This window comes from Nanorana parkeri, unplaced genomic scaffold (assembly GCF_000935625.1).
Source record: "Nanorana parkeri isolate BGI_ZX_2015 unplaced genomic scaffold, ASM93562v1 scaffold126, whole genome shotgun sequence".
Classification (NCBI taxonomy): Eukaryota; Metazoa; Chordata; class Amphibia; order Anura; family Dicroglossidae; genus Nanorana; species Nanorana parkeri.
In genome coordinates, this window is record NW_017306394.1 from 735,280 (window position 1) to 756,025 (window position 20,746).

Sequence of the window (20,746 nt, forward strand, 5' to 3'; positions counted from 1 at the left end):
CCGGGGCGGCTGTCGTCACGCGGGGCGGCTGTCTGTTGTCACCCGGGGCACCGGCAGAGAGAGGAGGGGCTGCCAGCGGGATAAGGTATGTCAGTGATTTTGGTGTCACCCGGTGTGGGCCGCAACCCCCACTGACTGGATGGTTCCGTTACGAATAGTATTAATAGTAATACATAGGGAAGGATTGAACAGATGTTTTTTTCGACTTGCTGCGATTTTAAAGATGCAAAACATGTCCTGTAGATCTGCAGAATATGATTTAAAAAAAAAAATGCCCAGACACTCATTTTGACAGTGTAGCCTGGAGTGGGGTAGGCGACCTTGGGACTACAAGTCCCATGAGGCATTGCTAGACTCTGACAGCCACAGGTATGACTCCCAGAGGCAAAGGCATGGTGGGATTTGTAGTTTTATCACAGCTAGAGGGCCGAGGTTGCCTCTCCCTGCTATATACAGTGGTAATGTGTCCTTGGTTATCGCATCTGCCTGATCTCCGAGCCTGTACAAGTGCTGACTCTTATCTACATGCAGTGCCTGATAGTGGCCAGCAGAGGGCAGACTACTTCCAGTGTGACTAAGGAAAGCAGTGATGTCACCCACATGAGCTCATTATCCGTATGACAAGTATCGCTCGTTAGCTTTCTTGACGATTTTAAAGGCTCTTTTGATGAAGACTTCACAGATTAAGTATCACTGAACTCAGCTGACTCCTTTGTAGTTGTGCGGTGTTCCAGGGTGTGTGCTCCCGGAGTATCGGGGGGGAGGGGAGGTTATTCCTGCACAGGCAGCTGGAATGGAATATGAACTGAAAAGTGCAGTTGTGGTTCAGCAGCTTTTAATCCTCCTTTCGGTTCTCTCTGCTGCATTCAGTCTTCAGCCCATCTTCTTCTCTGTGCTTTTTGCTCTGGTCAGTACACAAAACTACAATAGCAATCATTAATGCGCCCCCTTTTTATCCTTTTTCCTGTAACATGTAACAGGTAGCATTTTGAAAGCTGAACTCCAGGCAAACGGCTAAATACACAAATGAAAAGGAGCTACAAGGATTTATATTTCTGTACATCGAGTTCTGGGATTTACAAACAGCACAGCCCTGTCTGTCAAGGCACGAGACTGGATTTGTATCTACTGCAGTTCACTATCTTTGACTATTCTTGCCCCCCAGCCTGGGATTGAACAGTGAAGGAGAAGTGGCAGACCAATGTGATATCTCTATCACTCTGCTCTCTCCTCCTGTCATCATGTCACCTGTTAGCACATGATCGCTGCAGCCTAACTGATCGGATCCTTGTGCAGCCTTTTCCTTTCATAGTGTGAGCTCTGCTGTACTGGCACTGCAAGAGGCTGGTAGTAAGTCACATTCAGGTACTCACACTGCTTGCATGTGGAAACAATACTTTTAATGATGTATTAAAGAGGACCTTTCCCCATATCTGTAAAATAACAACAAAGACACCTTTAGAAATGTTTAATAATGACAATCTACACACAGATACTTCTAGATAATTGCCGGGTTTGTATTCTTTGCATTCCTGATTTCTCTTTTCTTCCCCAGTCTTCTGACAGTGGTCATGTTTACTAAGGGCAGATTACTAGCTCTCCTTTTACTTCCTGGATTTCTGGCACATGTGACTAGACATGTGACCATGCGCATCATCTCAGGGGAGGAAAATGCCTTTCCCTGAGATGAGATTTCCCAGCAATGGTCTGCCGATGACAAGGCAATCCCAGTGCGCATTGCTCTGCCAAACTGAAGTCATTTTGCCCTTTGAAAGCAGGAAGTGAATGCTCTGCCAGTGTCAGTGTTTCACAATCACAGCATTCTACACCTGACATGTCTATGTTATTATTAATCATCATACATGGAGGGATGCATGGGGAGAATTTGAGTGTAAAGATCTGCTATAAGGAATGCAGAGCTGCAATATTCTTTGTATTTTATACCTGCACGGGGTTCAGCTTTAAGACCCGCTGCCATGTTCCAGAATTGAGGTATAGAGCTTTGATCTGCAGCCAAATGTTCATGTGGGAGCTGTCATTGTGGGTGAGGGGCAATATAGTGACAGTTGGGGGCGGGGGCACTGGACAGGAAGTCTGCTTTGTGCTGGAAAACATCTTCATTTGAAGTGCCTTCTAGGCTTTTTCTTGAATATAATAAGCCGTTTGTGGTAAGTGACTACTACGTGTTGTGGCCCTTTAAGAGGGGGTGAAGCCTGCAGTACTATGTCATTATTTGTATCTCATCTCACCAATATTGAGCAATAGGAGTTCAAGTGACCTTCTCCATCTTCATAGTGATACTGAACTCCATTCATCAGTCATTAGGCGTTTGTGTTTAATTTGCACTCCCTTTGACTCCTGCCCTGCTATGCACCCCATTTAAAGGTCGCCAATCACCTAAATCTCATAGAAGCTGTGGCACGTTCCTGTAGTTTTAGGAGTCCTTTTCAGGCTTTTAAAATAATCATTGGTGATCCTTCTTCAGGCTCTTCCTGTTATAATGGCAACCCTCTGTCCTTGTCTGCACATTCTGCTCTTGTGTTCTTACCCTGTGATGAAACTCCCCATAGGACTGTAAATGTCTGTGCCAATGATCATTGCGCAGACATGGTCCACCATTGCCACCGTCAGGAAGCCAGTCCTGAGCAATGACTCGCCCTATGAAGAATCGTAACGTGAGACTTTTATGATCGTATCTGGCCAATGTGGTATGATTTGACCAATCACAAAAGACCGGCATCTTTTATGATTGGTCAGATTTGCTATTTTTTCCAATTCTTTTAGCCGGTGCACATGTAACCCCCTGGCAGTACAACACCATTGGCACTGATGGGGTGATAGCTGGGTGTGGATGTTAGATGAAGGGGAATGGGGGTAGCTGTTTCTCTATCTGTACTATGATGGTGGTATCATCGTTCATATCAACATATGTTTTGTACACAGATGGCATGTTGCAGTTTTACATCGGGCAGCTCCAGAGCTCGGTAGAGATGACTCGCTGCGGATTCTCCCTGGCACTGGGTGCCCTGCCACGGTTCATGCTCAAGGGCAAGCTTCAACAGGTATGAGCGATGTGCGCACACTGACACGGGGGGGGGCTAGTCTTGCCAGGACCATCTGTCACCTCTGCGTGCATTCAAATGATATAGAAACTGTGACTCTGCACTAATTAGCAGTATGCAAATGAGATACCAGAACTAGTCACATGACATAAGTGTATTTCCTGCTGCCTCACCAACTCGGGAAAAGTGCAAATCACTACGGAGAGGCATTTTATAGGTGGAGAGCCCCGGGGTATGTCATAATCATGGGCTGCTCGAACACTGAATATGATCGGGTATCTGTGTGTGTCACGGAGGCCTGAGCAATCCATGACGTTTAGGGGAATACCAGCTCAGACCTAAAGGCTTTGTTTGTTTGGGATGAAGTAAGAAATGGTTAAAGCCCGGGGTGGGCACCCTGGGCACTCCAACTGTTCTGGAACTACAAGATGCTGAACAGTACAAGACAGTTGATGAAAGACCCAGAGACTGATGAATGCAGCATTCTGGATATATTCTGGATGCACCGATACTAGTATCTGTATCAGTGCTGATGCCAAGTATTTGGGTGAGTACTTGTAGTTGTCCAAATGCTCCGGCTTCATGCTCACTCGTCACTTGTGATGAGGGAGCTTGGAGTCGGCTTCCCAGCCAATCAGGAGGCCGGGCAGCATGTAATGACGCTGCCCGGCCTGGCTTCCTTAATGGGACTTCCGGTATATGTATTCGGTTTCGGTGAGCACCGGAAAAAATATATTCGTACTCAATACCGAAATACCGGTATTGATGCATCCCTAATATATATAGAACTGCAAAAGTTTTAGGCAGGTGTGAAAAAAGTAATAATACAATACAAGCGTTAACCACTGCGCCACTGAGCTGCCCTGTACTAGGGTGACAACGCTCACTCACTGTGTCTGTGGATTAGCAACATTGTCACCCTAGGACCCTAGGTGCGTTAAGACTACAGAATCCCCCCCACCATTCTTCATCTCCTTAAGAGAGAGATGATCTGCACAGGGCTGATACGATTGCTTGAGATTTCAGTGCAGCAGAGAACGCAGGAACCTATAAACACACTGGATTTTTGGCAGGATCAACTGTTTTTTTGTTATTGCCCTTCTAGACCAGATGTAACAAAATGCTTCCCATGCTTACCAGACCAAAATGTAGGCAATGGGAGAAGTCATTGTTGGGGTTTCCATACACTAAGTGGCCACTGAGATGGGAAACGAAAGTCTCGAGCACAGAAGTCGGCAGGTGTATGGGCAGCGGATCTGTAGATGGTTCTGGGTGCGGGAGCGTGATTGCAGTCTATGGATAGCAGGACGTGTAACCTGACATGTGACATTTTGTTTTGAAGGTCCTGGAAGGCCTGCGGAGGGTCACCTGCATCTCCCAGAAAGACGTCAGCTTTGCTGAAGCCAGAAGAGACGCCCTGAAGGCCATATATCTGTACGTCATTTATTCTGCTTTATGGTTTTTATTCCCGGCGGGGATGTTTTGTTGTGTTATGAAGATTGTATGGATATGGTAATGTGATGGGCCTGCAGGTACAATGATTCCATCCATCTGATCTTAGTAAGAGGAGTCTGATTACATGATGGGATCTGCTTTCCCTTTTCATCGCCCCTCCAGCATCCCCTTTCCCCTGAGTTCTTCTTTAGAGTGGATGGAAAGGCTAAAGTAACCCACGTGTAAAACGTTGCCTTCCCTCTAGTCTCTGCATACAGATTGTAAGAAATCTCGGTGTCAATACCTTTCCTCTAATCTTCCTTTAAGCTGCGACACCGTAAAGCTCCTCTGTGTAGATGTGCAAGCTGACAACAGGACTGAACCACGCAGAGCTGTGACTTCACCCACCGGCTTCCATTTCTCTAGCCCGTTGTCACTTACACTGAGGAACCGGAGCTTTGGAGTCACATGACCACTCAGAAGAAGATTTAAAATGTTTTATTTACACTGAGATTTCCTACAAACCGCATGCAGTCTGCATAAGATCAGTGGGGGGAGGCCATGCTTTATACTTGGGTTGTTTCAGCCTTCCCTTCTACTTTAATGCAAAGGACACGTTCAAATAAAAACATAAAATAAATAATTGCCCCCTTACAGCCTGGCTTCCGGCATGCTCGCCTGGGCAAGGGTGATGTCACTGGGCACGATTTGGAACCCTTAGCTTTCCAGGACCCTGCAGTTACAGCCAAGTGACGTGACCCTCACCTGTGCAAGCCAGTGAGTAAGCCAGGTTATGTTTTTTTTTTTACTTTAAAGGAGAACTATGGGGTTAGGGCTTTTCCCAATAGTTCTCCTTAGGGTAACGGGAGGACACAAACTAGCGCCCTTCCGTCACCCTAAGCTCAGTATACCGCGAGCTGTAGCTCCCTATATACTGAGAAGACGCAGCTGAAACGGGTCCCGACAATTATGTCTGGATCCGCCCAGCTGTGTGAGTGACAGCTGGCTCTGCCTATCTAGAGGCCATTCCACCAGTCAGCGCTGGCGGATCGGAGCGGGGGGAATCCAGCCCCTCCCCTGTCACGGCAGAGAGCCGTGACAGGATCGAGAAGTGAGCGAACGCCGGTATGTGTTCGCTCACTTCCCGATCTACTGAGCCGACCTGTGACAGTCTCATTGTCACAGGTCGGCTAGAACTATGAGGTGAGTGAAAAGCACCCACCTCATAGTTCTCCTTTAAGTAAAAAAGTGAGGCAAAATCTCCTTAAAGGATACCCAGCCAGCAATAAAACCTTGAACCCTTCCCTGCACCATCCTGAAATGAGCAGAGTTCCTCTTAAACCTTTACTGAGCTGCTGACTGTGTAGCTGCAGGTCTGGCACAAAGCTTGTGCACAACCAGGAAACATTTTCTCCATTGTACACCAACTCTTCCTCCCTCTGCTCTCCAGGGTCTGCCAGAGTGTGGGGGTCATCGCTGATGGCTCACCGGACGACGTGTTGTGCAGGGACAACGTACCCCTCGTCTACAAAACACTATTAGACTGCATGAACGACTACACCACCGACAGTCGGGGGGATGTGGGAACATGGTAAGAGACTCTCAGAGATCACCAGAAAGGGGTTTTCTTATCGGTACAATTATTCGGGTGCATAATCCACATGAATCATGATATTACATCCTTTAGAAGTTAAGAACTGAATATGTGTAATTTTATTTATCTTTAGGGGAGACAAATCTCATTACTTTTCAGTATTATTATTATTATAATACAGGATTTATATAGCGCCAACAGTTTACAATCCCAATACAATTCAAGACGGTAAGGACGGCCCTGCCCCTGAGGGCTTACAAGATAAAAGTATCTGAACTCCCACTCCTTTCTCATAGACATTTGTGTTTAAGTAACATTTCAAGTGAAAAGTCAATGTGTCAGCTTTAGATTGAAAAGACATTTCCATCGTATTTCTGGAGAATGGTGAATAAGTTCCATATCATTTCTGTGATGTCGCAATATAACAGCTTCAAAGGCCCGGTGATGCAGCAGAACTTTTTATTCTCTTTGCATACTCATATTGAACCACAAGAGGGCAGCATTGCACAGTGTATACATTTGTCTTGAGACGATAAACTTTGTGTTTGCTGCAACCAAGTTCTGATTTCAGTAACCCCCATCATTCCAACATGACTTGTTACCCTATATAAGTAAGTGGGAAAACCACGTCAAAGTTTAATAAGTCTTCTATAGCGCTGTTGATTTATATAACCATTATTTGGCTCTTATCCCACTGGCAAAAATGAAAAATGGGGCATACATCTCCTATGTTATTTATATGTTATCACTGCAGTCAGTGGGCAGAGTAGTGCAAATCATTCTATTATACTCCCACGGGCAACTGTACATTCACAGCTTGTGGTATACAGCACAGATTCATTTGTGCAGCTTGCATAGAGCTTGATAACCCTCATCAGTGCACGATACATGACTTCAATGTAGAAGAGCTCAGGTAGCAACAACACAGTAAAACCACTAAGATGATCGTGATGTGGGTCAAAATAGGATCTCAAGAAGCCGAATGGGAAGAAAGGGTAAAAGGTATATTTGTAACTAATATCCTATCCTGTTCCTGTGTTCTAAGTTCAGTATTTTATTATGTAGCTGTGACTGTAGACAGTCGCTTCTCGGCCTTTTGGCTAAGATCAAGTGTAGTATGTGTTCTCATCTGTGATCAGGAGGGGAAAGGAGACGTCGTACTGGCCTTCTGGCTTGTATGGCAGGAATCTGAGTACGCTGCCTAAGTGATGGGGTCCCAAGGGGTCTTGTCTATGGAAAGGAAACCAAATTGAGCGTCCACTCACGTAAGAGTGGGGTCAGGAGTACTTGTCGGGTGCTGGCATCTGGCATGGCCCAGTTCCTCCTGATTTGAATGGATCTACCTTGTCTGGCCATGGGCTGGGAAGGCACAAAGCCTGTGGTGTTTAATGCCTCCTGGAGTGGTGACCCAGGGGTGCCCTAGTAGCACTATGGGTTTGGGACCCCACTGTGTGAAAGGCATGTTGGCCACGACACCATTGCTTTTGTTGTACATCCCCTCTTGGGCTAGGCCTTTTGGCTAACACCAGGGGTAATTTTTATTACCGGGGGGAGGTCAGGGGTGGGCCCTGCCTCTTTGGGAGACGGACCCTTTAGATAGTGCCCCTTCTGTGCACTTTTTGTGTGTTTTACATCCACTTTTTTGTTCACTTTTTGGGTGTTTCGATGCACGCTCCACAGGCTAAAAAAAAAAGATATTTCTTAAAGCACAAGATATTTACATGTCTTATTCTATCACAGATCCTGAAAATAAGGGGACTATTCCTAATTTCTGGATAGTGGGGTGAGCCATGCATATAATTCCTTTATGCCCCTTGGCATGCAGTACTACTGCTTCGGTATAGCACAGGGACAGCGTAATATTATTGAGCCATTTATTTCAAAATGCATACAACTGTTTCAGATTTGTTCACAATCATCAATGCCGTTCATGGCAGCAATGGCTTCCATGTGGTTGGGCTTGGGGACCAATGAGAAAGTATTATAGTATGAGTGAGTGGAGGGCTTTTGGTTCCTTCTGACCAACCTCACTATAACTCTTTCATTATAAAGCAGTAAATATTGTCACATGCCTGATAACAGGACCGCAGTCTTATGGTTTAGTTGGTCTCTGTACCCTGTATTCTTGTGTGAGAGCGACTAACAATATCGTTTTGACCGTGGAATGCTGCCCCAGGGCAGATGTCTTGATGATGGAATGCCGCAGAGCTGGGCACATCGGCCCTCCGCTGCATGTTGGTGGCACACCCTAGGCGTGCAGCAAGACATGAGGAATGGAGTCACTTGTTTCCTTTAATAGTTTGCGCTCCTGTTTTGGATGTGGCTGAAAAGCTAGATGGACCTGGAACATTGTAATGACACAACCATCTTGTCTGTTTTCAATAACAGACGTCTATTTTATCAAAGTCTCCAGTCGTGTCTTGTCACAATAAAAATAGATGACGTCGATGAACATGGCTGCCGCTTCTTTATCAGCTCTTCCTTTGCCAGGCTAACCCATCAGTATTCATGTGTACATGTCCAGTCTCCTCTGCCCTAGCTTCAGCATCATTAGGGATGCACCGATAGCGGTATTTCGGTATCGAGTACGATATTTTTTGTGGTACTCGCCAATACCGATACCGGGAGTCCCATTAACCAGTTGACATCCGCGGTGTTAAACCCCCTTCCCATCCAGGCCATTTTTCAGTATTCAGCGCTGCGGTACTTTGACTGACATTTATTCCGTCATGCAGCGCTGTACTGAAATGAATTTTATACCATTTTTTGGGGACAGATAGAGCGGACACGAACGAGCACATATAGACGATCGGCTGGCTATAGAGCCGCTGATCGCCTATATGTGAAACACCCGGTAACGGGTGTGTGCAATGGTCGGGTCTTTTCTGCCCATGCGTGCCCGCTAGGGGGCGTGCGCGAGCAGAAAAAAAATGCCGCCTGGCGACGGCAACCCGCCAATGCAGCAGTGCCGTCCGTCCGTTTTTTTACTACGGGCGGACGGCAAGAGGTTAAGGAAGCCAGGTGGCGTGTAATGACTCACTGCCTGGCTTCCCGATTAGCAGGGAAGCCGTCTCCATGCTTCTCGTCACTATGCTACATGTGGTTCATCTTGGACCACATGTAGCAAAAGATAAAATTGGGTGCTACAGACAAAACCATCCCCAAGGTGGAGACTCATAGTTTAGAGTTAGGACCGCACTACACAGAGGGGCCTTGACGAGGCTGTGCGGCTTTCACATATTCTGCAGAACACGTCTATCTAAACCTCGGTTTTTAACCTTAGCGGTTAGGCAGGTTTTTTTCTTTGCATGCTGGCTGGTGAGTGTGCTGGGAAACTTTTTGCTGTTATAGGGTCTCTTCAGAAACGCACCTCTGCTCACATATGAGTTGTGTAAAGTAGAAGAAACTTACAAATGTAATGATAACATATCTAAATGTGGTTTTTAATGTGCCTATGTTGGTTAATCTGCTCACCTGTCCCAATGACATTTTGCAGGGTGCGAGAAGCAGCTATGGGCAGCCTAATGGATGTCACATTATTACTGGTGGGAAGCGAGCCCGACCTCATAGGAGAAGACTTGTAAGTAACACACACACAACAACAACACTGCATGCAGTGACAAGGAAGATCTTGTCTAAAGTGCTCTTTACCTGCAATGTAGAACATTATTTAGGAAGCTGTGTAGTATATCTATAGTCTGTAGTGTAAAGGCAACACTTATATATATTTTAAAGTTTTGGATGGAGTATGGTAGGGCTAGGACCCCAGTCGCGTTTTCATCGTTGTCTGTGTTTTCAAATTTGTACATATCCCACCAAAGTAGGCGGTCAGGAGGAAATCTTCCTATATGGTTTAGGAGGGGAGTTACTTTTTGAGGGGAATTTATCAAAATCTGGAGCAATTGCCCATGGCAACCAATGATCTTCTCTCTTCAGTTTGTTCAGTTAAGATTTGAAAATGAAAGGGAGAAGCTGATTGGTTGCCGTGCACAACTGCTCCAGATTTTGTCTGTTTTGAGAAATTCCCCTTAGATTCTTCTCATTACCTGTTGCATCTCTGGGACGGGAAGTAAAGGGAAAATTTGCTATCGGGGACGCAGCAGAAAAAAAAAAAGACAGTTTTTGTTTTTTAGACGTTGCCTACTCTATCCAAAATGTTAATCCTTAGTAATGTATACCTGTTTCCCCGGGGTCTACTGGCTGGTCACATGACATCTTTGGGTATTCTTCTCCTTCCTGTGTTGGTGGACAGTCATCAGTACTATGAAGAGCAGACATCATATTGTATCATAACCTACCCCCATGAAGTGTGTCCATCACCACCTGGGCTCACAGGAAGTGGGTTCAATAATTTTGGAATCCTAGCAGAGGAGTGAAGGTGATTGGCTTTGTGGGTGATTCACTTTACATCAAGTGCATGTAGCGTTCAATCTCCTGATTGGTTCACAAGCATTTTCCGACCAGTCCCCTCTTGTTCTTTGTTGCAGAGTTGCCCTTGAACTAGTCTTTAATTCTTTATCGGATTTTAGTTTTGTGTCTCAGCTGAAATAAAAACATGGCTGGGCCTTCCATTCAAAGATCTGACCGTTGTCTAATGATTATTACCTGCCGCTATCTCTTGCAGCTGCCGAAGAATGATGTGTGCCATAGCTCAGCAGTCTGCTGAGAAGATTGACCGCTTCCGAGCTCATGCCGGCTCGGTGTTCCTCGGCCTTCTTTATCAAGATAACCCGCCTGTGCCGCACATTCCACACCGGGAGGAGCTGGAGCGAATATTCCCTAGGTAATCCGATACGTGACCTCTTGTACCGGACGCTAGCAGTGATTCTTTGCAGTGAGAAATGACTGGTATTCTGTGAGGATAAATGTCAGGTTCTGATATTCATTGTGATTGGCTGTTACAGACTTCTCCTGCTTATCAATAAAAACAAGCAAATTGGGGGCCTCCTGTTAATTTCACAGACAAGCATGTGTCATGTGGATCAATGTGATAATCATGTCTCCTCCTTCTGATTCACCGATATACCGACAGATTACATATCTGCTTGTTTATCTTTTACATTTGTATATAAGCACCAATATTTGTTATAACCGCAGCATATGCCTTCCTCCCCAGATCCCAGGCAGGTTCATTGAACTGGAATGCCCCGTCACAGGCCTTCCCTCGTATCACGCAACTTCTGGGATTACCCACATACAGATATTGTGTTCTTTTGGGATTAACAGTTTCTGTCGGTGGCTTAACAGAATCAACGGTAAGAATATTATTTCCTGATATATGTAATGTTCTTGTGCCCGGACCGTACAAATCTCTGATACTCACTGAAAACCGCAGGACATGGTCTGGTTTGTTTACTGCGGGCCCTTTGTCCTCTTCTTCCCCTCAGGATTCCCTTATCACCCTTACTGTGTGCTTATCTCTTAATTGTTAATTAAGTGGGGGTGTGGCTTAGTGAGTGTCATCCTCAGGGGTGGGACCTTAGGTAATTAGGGGGTGTAATCATTTCAAGAAATGAAGAAGAGAGGATACAAACATGTCAGCCGGAACAAAGGGGTGATAAACACTATATTCTGCATGTGTCTCTGTTGTATGTACTATAAATGAAAGATATTTATATGGTTTGTTGCCCCTTTAAATAAATCTCTAAGGACTCATTCACATGGAGCATATTGCCCCATATAGCATGAAGGGATGGTTTTTCATGTGCCCGGAGTTGGAGGAAGACGCGTGCAGACTGATCATGTAAGTCTGTGAAGACACAGGAGGCACCCTCGCACACTGCTTCCCGCAGTTCTGAATTTTGACAGCCACACACAGACTGTGCACAGACCTGGATCCATCATACATGCGTCCGTGGCCGTACACCATCTGTGTGCAGCTGTCAAAACTCGGAGCTGCAGGAAGCAGAGTGTGAGGGCGCACAGCTCCTACATCTCCATAGACTTACATGAGCTGCCCGCTCGCTTCTTCCTGCAGCTCTGGGCGCATGAGAAAATGGCCCTTCACACCATATGGGGCAACTCACCCAGTGTGAATGAGCCCTAAATTATGTTTCTGTGCAAAGTGGCAGCATGACCAAATTATCATTTTAAGCAAAGAACCCTTCCTGGGAACACGCATGTGTGCTGCCTGCTTGCCGCATACATACATGTGAGGGCGTTTGATTTTTTTGGTTATTGTGTATTTGCAGTACATCATACAGTACATCATACATGAGTAGTACCGAACCAGGAAACAAAAATCACCTTCTGCGCTGTACTAGGAATGGGATGCAGTTGTGGGGAGAGGCAAAGACACTTTATTGCTCTTAAAGTGATATTAAAGTCAAACTATTTCAAATGCTGATGAAATCACTTACAATGGAGGCTGCTCCTTGATGTTTAAAGGTTTTAGCTTCCTACAGAATCAGCTGGTCACCTGAGCATCCTGACTTTCTGATTGAGGGTGGCTCCTTTCCTTTGCAGGGTCCCATGGAGTTACCCTTGTGTGTGCTACTAAGCTGTGTGTGTCTCCACAAATACACAAACAGAGCAAAGGAAGTCACTCCCCTCTGCTCCACCTTTTTACTAAAGGCAAATTAATATATCTCCCTTTACTTCCTGGAACTCTGGCACATGTGACTAGGACATGTGACCATGCACATCATCTCAGGGGAATTTCCCTGAGATCTCATGGGATTACAGATGAGATTCCCCAGCAATGCTCTGCTGATGTGACCTTCCCAGGATGCAACGCTTGGTCACAGATTATACCATTTGTGCCAAAGAGAACCAGGAAGTAGAAAACAAAACAAATGTAAATAAAATGAAAATATGTTTGGCTAATGAATATAAGATGATTTCATATCAGGATGCAGAGCTGTACGCTGAGGTGATTTCTAGCCAAAGGGAGTAAAGGTCCGCTGTAAAATGACGAATGGCTGATGCTTCCGGTACAAACTGTGTCTGCTGCAAACAACAACGCTATATGTACATCTATAAACCATTCCCGGTATACGGGGAGGATTATCTGTCAGCGATCATATGTAATTGTATCACAAACCTGTTTACTTTCTGGATGAACTCCCAGGAAATGTTCTGACTTCTGCAACCTCAGCCGCCAGTATTCTGCTTCCTGTCCCTGTTCTGTTGGGGTTAATGTGGCCCCCAAATAATAACGTTTGATGTAGAAGTGGCATTTCTTTTCTCCTCTAGAAGAAGGAATTACGGCTCTGCCCATTAGAAGGTTCAGAACATAAATAACTGTCTTTTGGTTATATTAAATTTCTTCCCATTTCTGAGCACTTTACCGGAGCCCGTCAGGGGAACTCGCACAAGCCCCTTCTTGCCCGCAGGCTTCACAGTATGAGGAGAAACCCACAATCAGTGTAATCGGGGCTGATTATTCCGATCAGGTTACACAAGGGAACACTGTAATTACTGTTTACATATCTTGAAAAACCATTTCACTTTGCTCATCAGCAAACACTTAATCCCACAGTTCAGTGAGCGGTGCTGGCTTTGTGCAGCGTGAGACAGTCTGAGCATAAAAAGGCTTTTTTTTTTCTGGTCCCTTGAGGGATACAGGAAGTCTTTTACCTGCCGGTTATACTGCCGCCCACAGGAGGATTTGACAAAGAACAAACCTGTAGGCCAGCCCATGAGAATCCCCTCTGCTACCAGCATGACTCAGTATTTAGTGTCCTCAGGGGATGAAGGCCTTTTCTTCAGCTGTACTTTATAAAAACATAGGGGAAGAAGAAGGGTGCGGGGCTTCATGTGTTTAACCACCTCCCTTCCATGGCCATTCCTGAACGGCCGGACGGGAGCCCTATAGGAGCAGGAGGGCATCTCAAGATTCAAGCGATCGGGCGTCTATAGACGCCCCTATAGCTTGTAGTAGGTGCTGGTGAGCACCCCCTTCACCGTCGCTGCCGTTCCCGAGATCCTGGGACCAGCACGACGATTCTGTCACTGGAGATCAAAGGGAGATCAGTACATGATCGTCCTCTGGTCCCCCGAATGCAGGAAGTGATGTATATTACATCACTTCCACATTCTGCTGTCACTCTCCAGCTTCAGAAGCCGGAGAGAAGCTGATGAAGCAGATTTCTGGGGGTCCATAGGTGACATTAGGGATCTTGGAGACCCCTGATGTCTCCATAAAGAGGACCTGTCATGTGAATTGTCTATCACATAGGGGGAATTGTCACAAATAAAAAAAAATTAAAATAACACAATTTTTTTTTAAAAAGTCCCCCGCCCCCCCACATACACACACACAAACATGCATCAGGTGTGCCTACGTGCGAAAACATATTGCCGCGAACATCGGAGTGAGAGCAATACTTCTAGGGCTAGCTATAAATCACTGATAACACTAAACTGATGAGCGGCAAAAGCTTTTAAAGTGTCACTTATGGCCAATCTTGGGTGTGGTCGTTTTCTGCGATTTCGCGGGCGCGCAAAATTTTAAGGCTTGACATGTTTGGTGTCTATTTACCCAACATGACCCCGTCTTTTATATTTTACCAAAAAATTGGGGTCATAATGTTTCCTGCTAATGGTTTCACATTAAGAGAGACGGTTTAGCTTGTAGTGATGCAGTGTGCACCACTCTGACAATCGCTGTTTCTTCTACCACTGCTGCTTCGTGTCTTGGGTCTCTAAGAGCCTCTGAGACAGCAAAGAGTTTCCCATTGCACTGCCTGTGCAACACCATTCTTCAGACATTGGAAGCACCCTGCTAAGATGTTTGCTCCCCCCAACCCTTTACAGCCTTGTACCCAGTGCACTCCCAATGTCCTGCCTTAACATAGCGTCTACCATACTAGTAGAGGATGCACCTGTCTTTAAGGACTGTTTTCGCTGGCAGCTCCTGCTCTTCAGCCCATCTTGGCTGTGACCTTACTCTGCCAAAACTATCTACAGTGTTGCAGTCTGAACACTGGGGGACCGAGATAGACACGGCCCCGGTTGGCGGAGGCTGCGGGCGGCTCAAGTAAGATGCAGGCTGGAAGCAAGATGCAGAATGGAAGCAGGCTGGGGAGCTGCAGGTAAGAAGAGCAGCATGTGTGCAGGGAAAGGGACCCTGCACAGCCCACCTTAAAGTCTCTGTGCAAGGTCTATGGTGGGCTCTGGGGGGTCTCTGGTGGGGTTTGCAGGAACTCAGATGGGCACTGCAAGGTCTATGGTGGTCTCAGCCTGACATCCTGCAGTGCCCTCCAGAGATCCTTTACAGCCCACTTTAGACCCCGGCTTCCCTGCAACACTAAGGCCTCATTCACACTTCTTAAGGCTGTGACACACTGCACGCGAAGCAGCGCGGAGCGGTGGCGCGCTGCATTCGCGAGCAGTGTCATGTAATTTTCTACTCGGCACCTCAACTTGCGAGAGCTCGCGTAGCTAAGCGTGCCGAGATGAAATATTTCATCTTCAGCCAATCGGCTCGCGCGTATAAACCGGCGTGTTGCGATGCGACGTTTGGCTGGTTGTTATGCAGGAGCCGATTGGCTGAAGGTGCAGTCAATCATGTGCCTGCACTCAGCTCACACACAGCACGCAAAGCTCCGTGCCGGACAGCTTTGCTTCGCTCTGCACGGCTTTGCGTGCAGTGTAGGTCACGGCCTTCAGAGTTGGCCCATAAACATCCGTGCTGGTGCGGGTGTCCATGCTAGGACGCAGATAGGATCCATCCTGTCTGTGTACGAGTACGGACATCCACACAGACGTGCAGTTCAGGTGAGTGTACGGCTGCGTCCTCCCATAGAGAAGAACAGGCTGCTGCGTACAAATCACACGCAGCGCCTGTCCTTCCTGGGAACGGCCTGATACGTCCGTGCACGTCCCACGGATCTGTACGGGCCGACTTTAAGCAGTGTGAATGATGCCTAATAGCCCAATCTGTCAGAAGGTGTATTCAGTCGACTTGAAAGAATACGCAAAATGTCTTGTTAGATGGGGGGGGGTGCCTAGTTTCGTTTTGCCTAGGGCAGCACGAAACCTAAATACACCACTGGGTACATGCATGTAATAAAAGTCATATGCCAATGGCTAAACCATCTTCGTCAGAACCAAATACCATGTCATGGTTTTGGTTCTGACGAAGATGGTTTAACCATTGAAATGTGTTAACCCTTACCTATCCATTGCATTTGATGATGCTCTGATGTCCGGTCAGCTTAGTGGCATATGACTTTTATTACATGCATTTACCTACATGCTGTTATACACATGGAGTATAAAATGTACTTTTATATCCATTTTTAATAAAAAATCGGTATTACACGAAGAGAGGACGCCATTCTTGTTTTCTTTTTTGCATCTGTTACAGAAGATACTCGAAGGCCACTTACTGGTCAAGTGATAGGTGACTAGGTGACATGGAAGTTTGACAACATCCGCTAAAAATACAGCTTTCCTGTTAACATTAAAAGGAGAATAACATCCCAATATGTGCAATAGTCTGTGACTGTAAGGCTTGTAATGTAACTACAGTGCAGTTCAGGAGAGAGGGAAGGGAGGTCAGGTGGAACCTGCGCCTGCTTCTCCCATGTCTCCAGCTCCTTCCACGTTGCCTGGATCAGATTGCACTTTGCTTTTATGCTCCAGATTCTCAGTGAGGAATAACGGTCATCAACGGATCACGACCATGGCAGACTAAGTAGTAAATTGTTAGCACGTGTGACCTCTTCAGCGCACACTACATCTGTGGAGAAGCGAGCCCTGGAGACCAAGGAAAAACAAACTCGGACTCCGATGACTTCCAAACAGAATCGTTTGTTCCGTGCAGCGCTGGGGAACGACACACACTCACAATTCATACACTATAAAAGTTGACTCTCCATTAAGACATCATTGTCCTCCAGTAGTTGTGGCTCCATTGTTGGGTTTGGACCGTTGCGGGGCTCTCTTGCCGCCGCTGGATGACCTCTGGTGTAGTCAGAAGCAATATGAATTATAGATTGTTTCTGGTTCTCGGTGTTTGGATTAATCTCCAGCACATTCAACTTCACTCAAGCAGGGCCCAGCGCCCCATTTCCCTGAAAGGTGATCTCTCTGTGTAAATGATACTGCGCTGCCGTGTCGCCCTTTTATGTGGTGAGAATCTGCTCAGTAGCTCTGTTATTTTTTCCTGTACTTTTACATACCACAGGGGTGAGCTGGATGGAAAGCGGAGAGCCCCAAACACAGAAGAATTCCTGCACGTTCCTCCTCTTCAATATTGTAGATTTATATTCTGCACAAACCAGAAAAACACTGAGCAGCTTTGTTACTGTAAAAACTTAGACGAGCCTTTCACGGATTCTGAGCACGCTACAGTGCGACCACCAGTGCTGACTTCTCAGTGCAACCTCTCGCACTGACCATCCCTTGTGCTCCATGCAAAACCTATCACCACTCATTGCTGCTGTCAGCCCAACTCACCAGTGCTAACTTTCCTTCCTGCACCAATTCATCTCCAAAGCGTCACCTGCCAGTTATGTCCTTCCTCGTCCTTTTACTTTACTATCGGTGTCCTCCTTTACCCACACCGCACTACGGCTAACCTCCCTTCTCCATACACCACTACCGCTAACCTCCCTTCTCCATACACCACTACCGCTAACCTCCCTTCTCCATACACCACTACACTGACCTCCCTACTCCATACACCACTACCGCTAACCTCCCTTCTCCATACACCACTACACTGACCTCCCTACTCCACACCCCACTACCGCTTACCTCCCTTCTCCATACACCACTACACTGACCTCCCTACTCCACACCCCACTACACTGACCTCCCTTCTCCATACACCACTACACTGACCTCCCTACTCCACACCCCACTACTACTGACCTCCCTACTCCAAACACCACTACCGCTAACCTCCCTTCTCCATACACCACTACACTGACCTCCCTACTCCACACCCCACTACTACTGACCTCCCTTCTCCGTACACCACTACACTGACCTCCCTACTCCATACACCACTACACTGACCTCCCTACTTCACACCCCACTACTACTGACCTCCCTTCTCCATACACCACTACACTGACCTCCCTACTCCACACCCCACTACCGCTTACCTCCCTTCTCTATACACCACTACCGATAACCTCCCTTCTCCATACACCACTACACTGACCTCCCTTCTCCATACACCACTACACTGACCTCCCTACTCCACACCCCACTACCACTTACCTCCCTTCTTCATTCACCACTATCATTGACCCCACTTCCCCACTACTGCTTCTCCACACCACACTACTGCTCCCCCACCGTCCCCACACCCCTCTACTGCTGACATCCCTTCCCCACCACCCTACAACTGCTTACCTTCTTTCTCCACACTTCAGTACCGATCACCCCTTTTTCCTTACCCGGCTACCACTGACCTCCTTTCTCCACACCTCATTACCGTTGACCTACCTTCTCCATACCCAACTCCACACCCCACTACCGCTTACCTCCCTTCTCTATACACCACTACCGATAACCTCCCTTCTCCATACACCACTACACTGACCTCCCTTCTCCATACACCACTACACTGACCTCCCTACTCCACACCCCACTACCACTTACCTCCCTTCTTCATTCACCACTATCATTGACCCCACTTCCCCACTACTGCTTCTCCACACCACACTACTGCTCCCCCACCGTCCCCACACCCCTCTACTGCTGACATCCCTTCCCCACCACCCTACAACTGCTTACCTTCTTTCTCCACACTTCAGTACCGATCACCCCTTTTTCCTTACCCGGCTACCACTGACCTCCTTTCTCCACACCTCATTACCGTTGACCTACCTTCTCCATACCCCACTTCTGCCTATTTCCTTTCTCCACACCACGCTACTGCTGATCTCTCTTCTCTACAACCCTACTATTGCTTACCTTCGTTCTCCACACTGCAGTACCGATCCCCCCCCCTTTCTTCTTTCCCTGCTACCACTGACCTCCCTTCTCCACATCTCATTACCGCTGACATCCCTTCTCCACACCCCACTGTCTTTGACCTTCCTTCTCAACACTATGCTGCCTCTGATCTTCCTTCTCAACAACCCACTACCTTTGCCCTTCCTCCTCCTCCCACATAGTTATACATTTTAAAGCTAAAGCATCACCTTGCTGGGATCTTACAATGACTCTCCAGATGTGAGCAGAAGGACATTGTTTTATGTTGAGTTGGGAATACAGTTGTATTTAGTGACTCTTTCCTTCTATTCATAATAAACAAGCTGTGAGCAGATTTTCCTTCTTTGAGTAGACAAAGGAGGAAATATGAAAACAGTAAATACTTTCCATCTGATGTTCGTATAATGAAGGCTTCTCGCCCTCTCTGGTTTCTGGCTCTCGGCACACGCTGTAAGAGGTGCAGCTGATCCAACAGGGATGGCCGCGGTGAATACCCGTGGCGTGGTGCCACGTTTACTGTACCGCTCTTCGGCTGGAATATGTCAGGACATGACTTTCCTTTCACAATCTTTCTTTAAGTGGCTTTTCATTATATTTCTGTTTTCTATAAACCGCTGTGCGATCAGCCATATGAAACCAGCCATCTCCACCGACTGCTTTTCATCTCGCCTCACCGAGCTATAAAAAGTCCCTGGCAGTACACAGCGGAGGAAAAATTGATGGGACGGTTTGGCACAGGTACCAGAATATAGGATATTATTACACGGCCCCAGATTTATAGACTCCTTTTCATGCCAGGACTCCGAAGTCTTCCCAGTAAGTTGTCTGCGCTAACCTCCGAAAGGTAAACCTGGGGTTACGGGTTAAATTTCACTTCTTCTTCTTGCTGAGGTTGGAAGAAGTATTAAAATCACAATGCTCTCATTTCGAAGTACAGATGTTCATCACGCGCAACTGAGCTGGCTGGTCTAAGGAATGATCCAACACCAACACCGGACCTAGACACACTAGAAACTGCTCATTCAGCCGTTCTGGGCCTTCCCAGACAATATTCCGTGCGAGGAGAGTGCTGTAGAGCAGGCTGAACCAGTGTAGAAGTTTTCTTTACTCTATGGCAGGGGCGCCCACAATTTTTCGTCTGGAGATCTACTTATCAAATGACGAGATCTACCAACGAAAAAACACCTGCATCTGCGATGTGCAAAAATGCTGCAAGCACTTTACTATTTTTGTAGATCACACTGGAATGGCACTAATGTGCCTGCGTTCTGGGTGCGGGCGATCGCACTGCGGGCGAGGGGCGGGGCTGCAGTGCCATTGACTTCAGTACAACCCCACGCCCCCTTCCGCCCCTGAATGGAGGGAGTCGGCCGGCGTGCGTTCTAGAGGCTGAATACTCTGGAACGCAGACTTTGTGGTGTGAACCGGCCCTCTCTCTTGGCTGTCTCTTCTCTCTCTCTGCTGTCTCTTCTCTCTCTCTCTCTGCTGTCTTTTCTCTCTCTCTCTGCTGTCTCTTCTCTCTCTCTCTCTGCTGTCTCTTTTCTCTCTCTGCTGTCTCTTCTCACTCTCTCTCTCTCTCTCTGCTGTCTCTTTTCTATCTCTGCTGTCTCTTCTCACTCTCTCTTTGCTGTCTCTTTTCTATCTCTGCTGTCTCTTCTCACTCTCTGCTGTCTCTTTTCTCTCTCTGCTGTCTCTTCTCACTCTCTGCTGTCTCTTTTCTCTCTCTGCTGTCTCTTCTCACTCTCTGCTGTCTCTTCTC

General features: G+C 46.9%; 1 protein-coding gene across 1 annotated transcript in view; it reads left to right on the forward strand.

Annotated features, from left to right (window-relative positions):
• TBCD (tubulin folding cofactor D) overlaps positions 1-20,746 on the forward strand; it is a 171,932-nt gene that overhangs the window by 136,922 nt on the left and 14,264 nt on the right. Inside the window, exons 27-32 of the mRNA XM_018553643.1 lie at positions 2,944-3,062; positions 4,405-4,496; positions 5,947-6,087; positions 9,587-9,670; positions 10,715-10,873; positions 11,207-11,345. Of these exons, the coding sequence (XP_018409145.1) occupies positions 2,944-3,062; positions 4,405-4,496; positions 5,947-6,087; positions 9,587-9,670; positions 10,715-10,873; positions 11,207-11,345 (734 nt within the window). The remainder of the gene's footprint in view (positions 1-2,943; positions 3,063-4,404; positions 4,497-5,946; positions 6,088-9,586; positions 9,671-10,714; positions 10,874-11,206; positions 11,346-20,746) is intronic.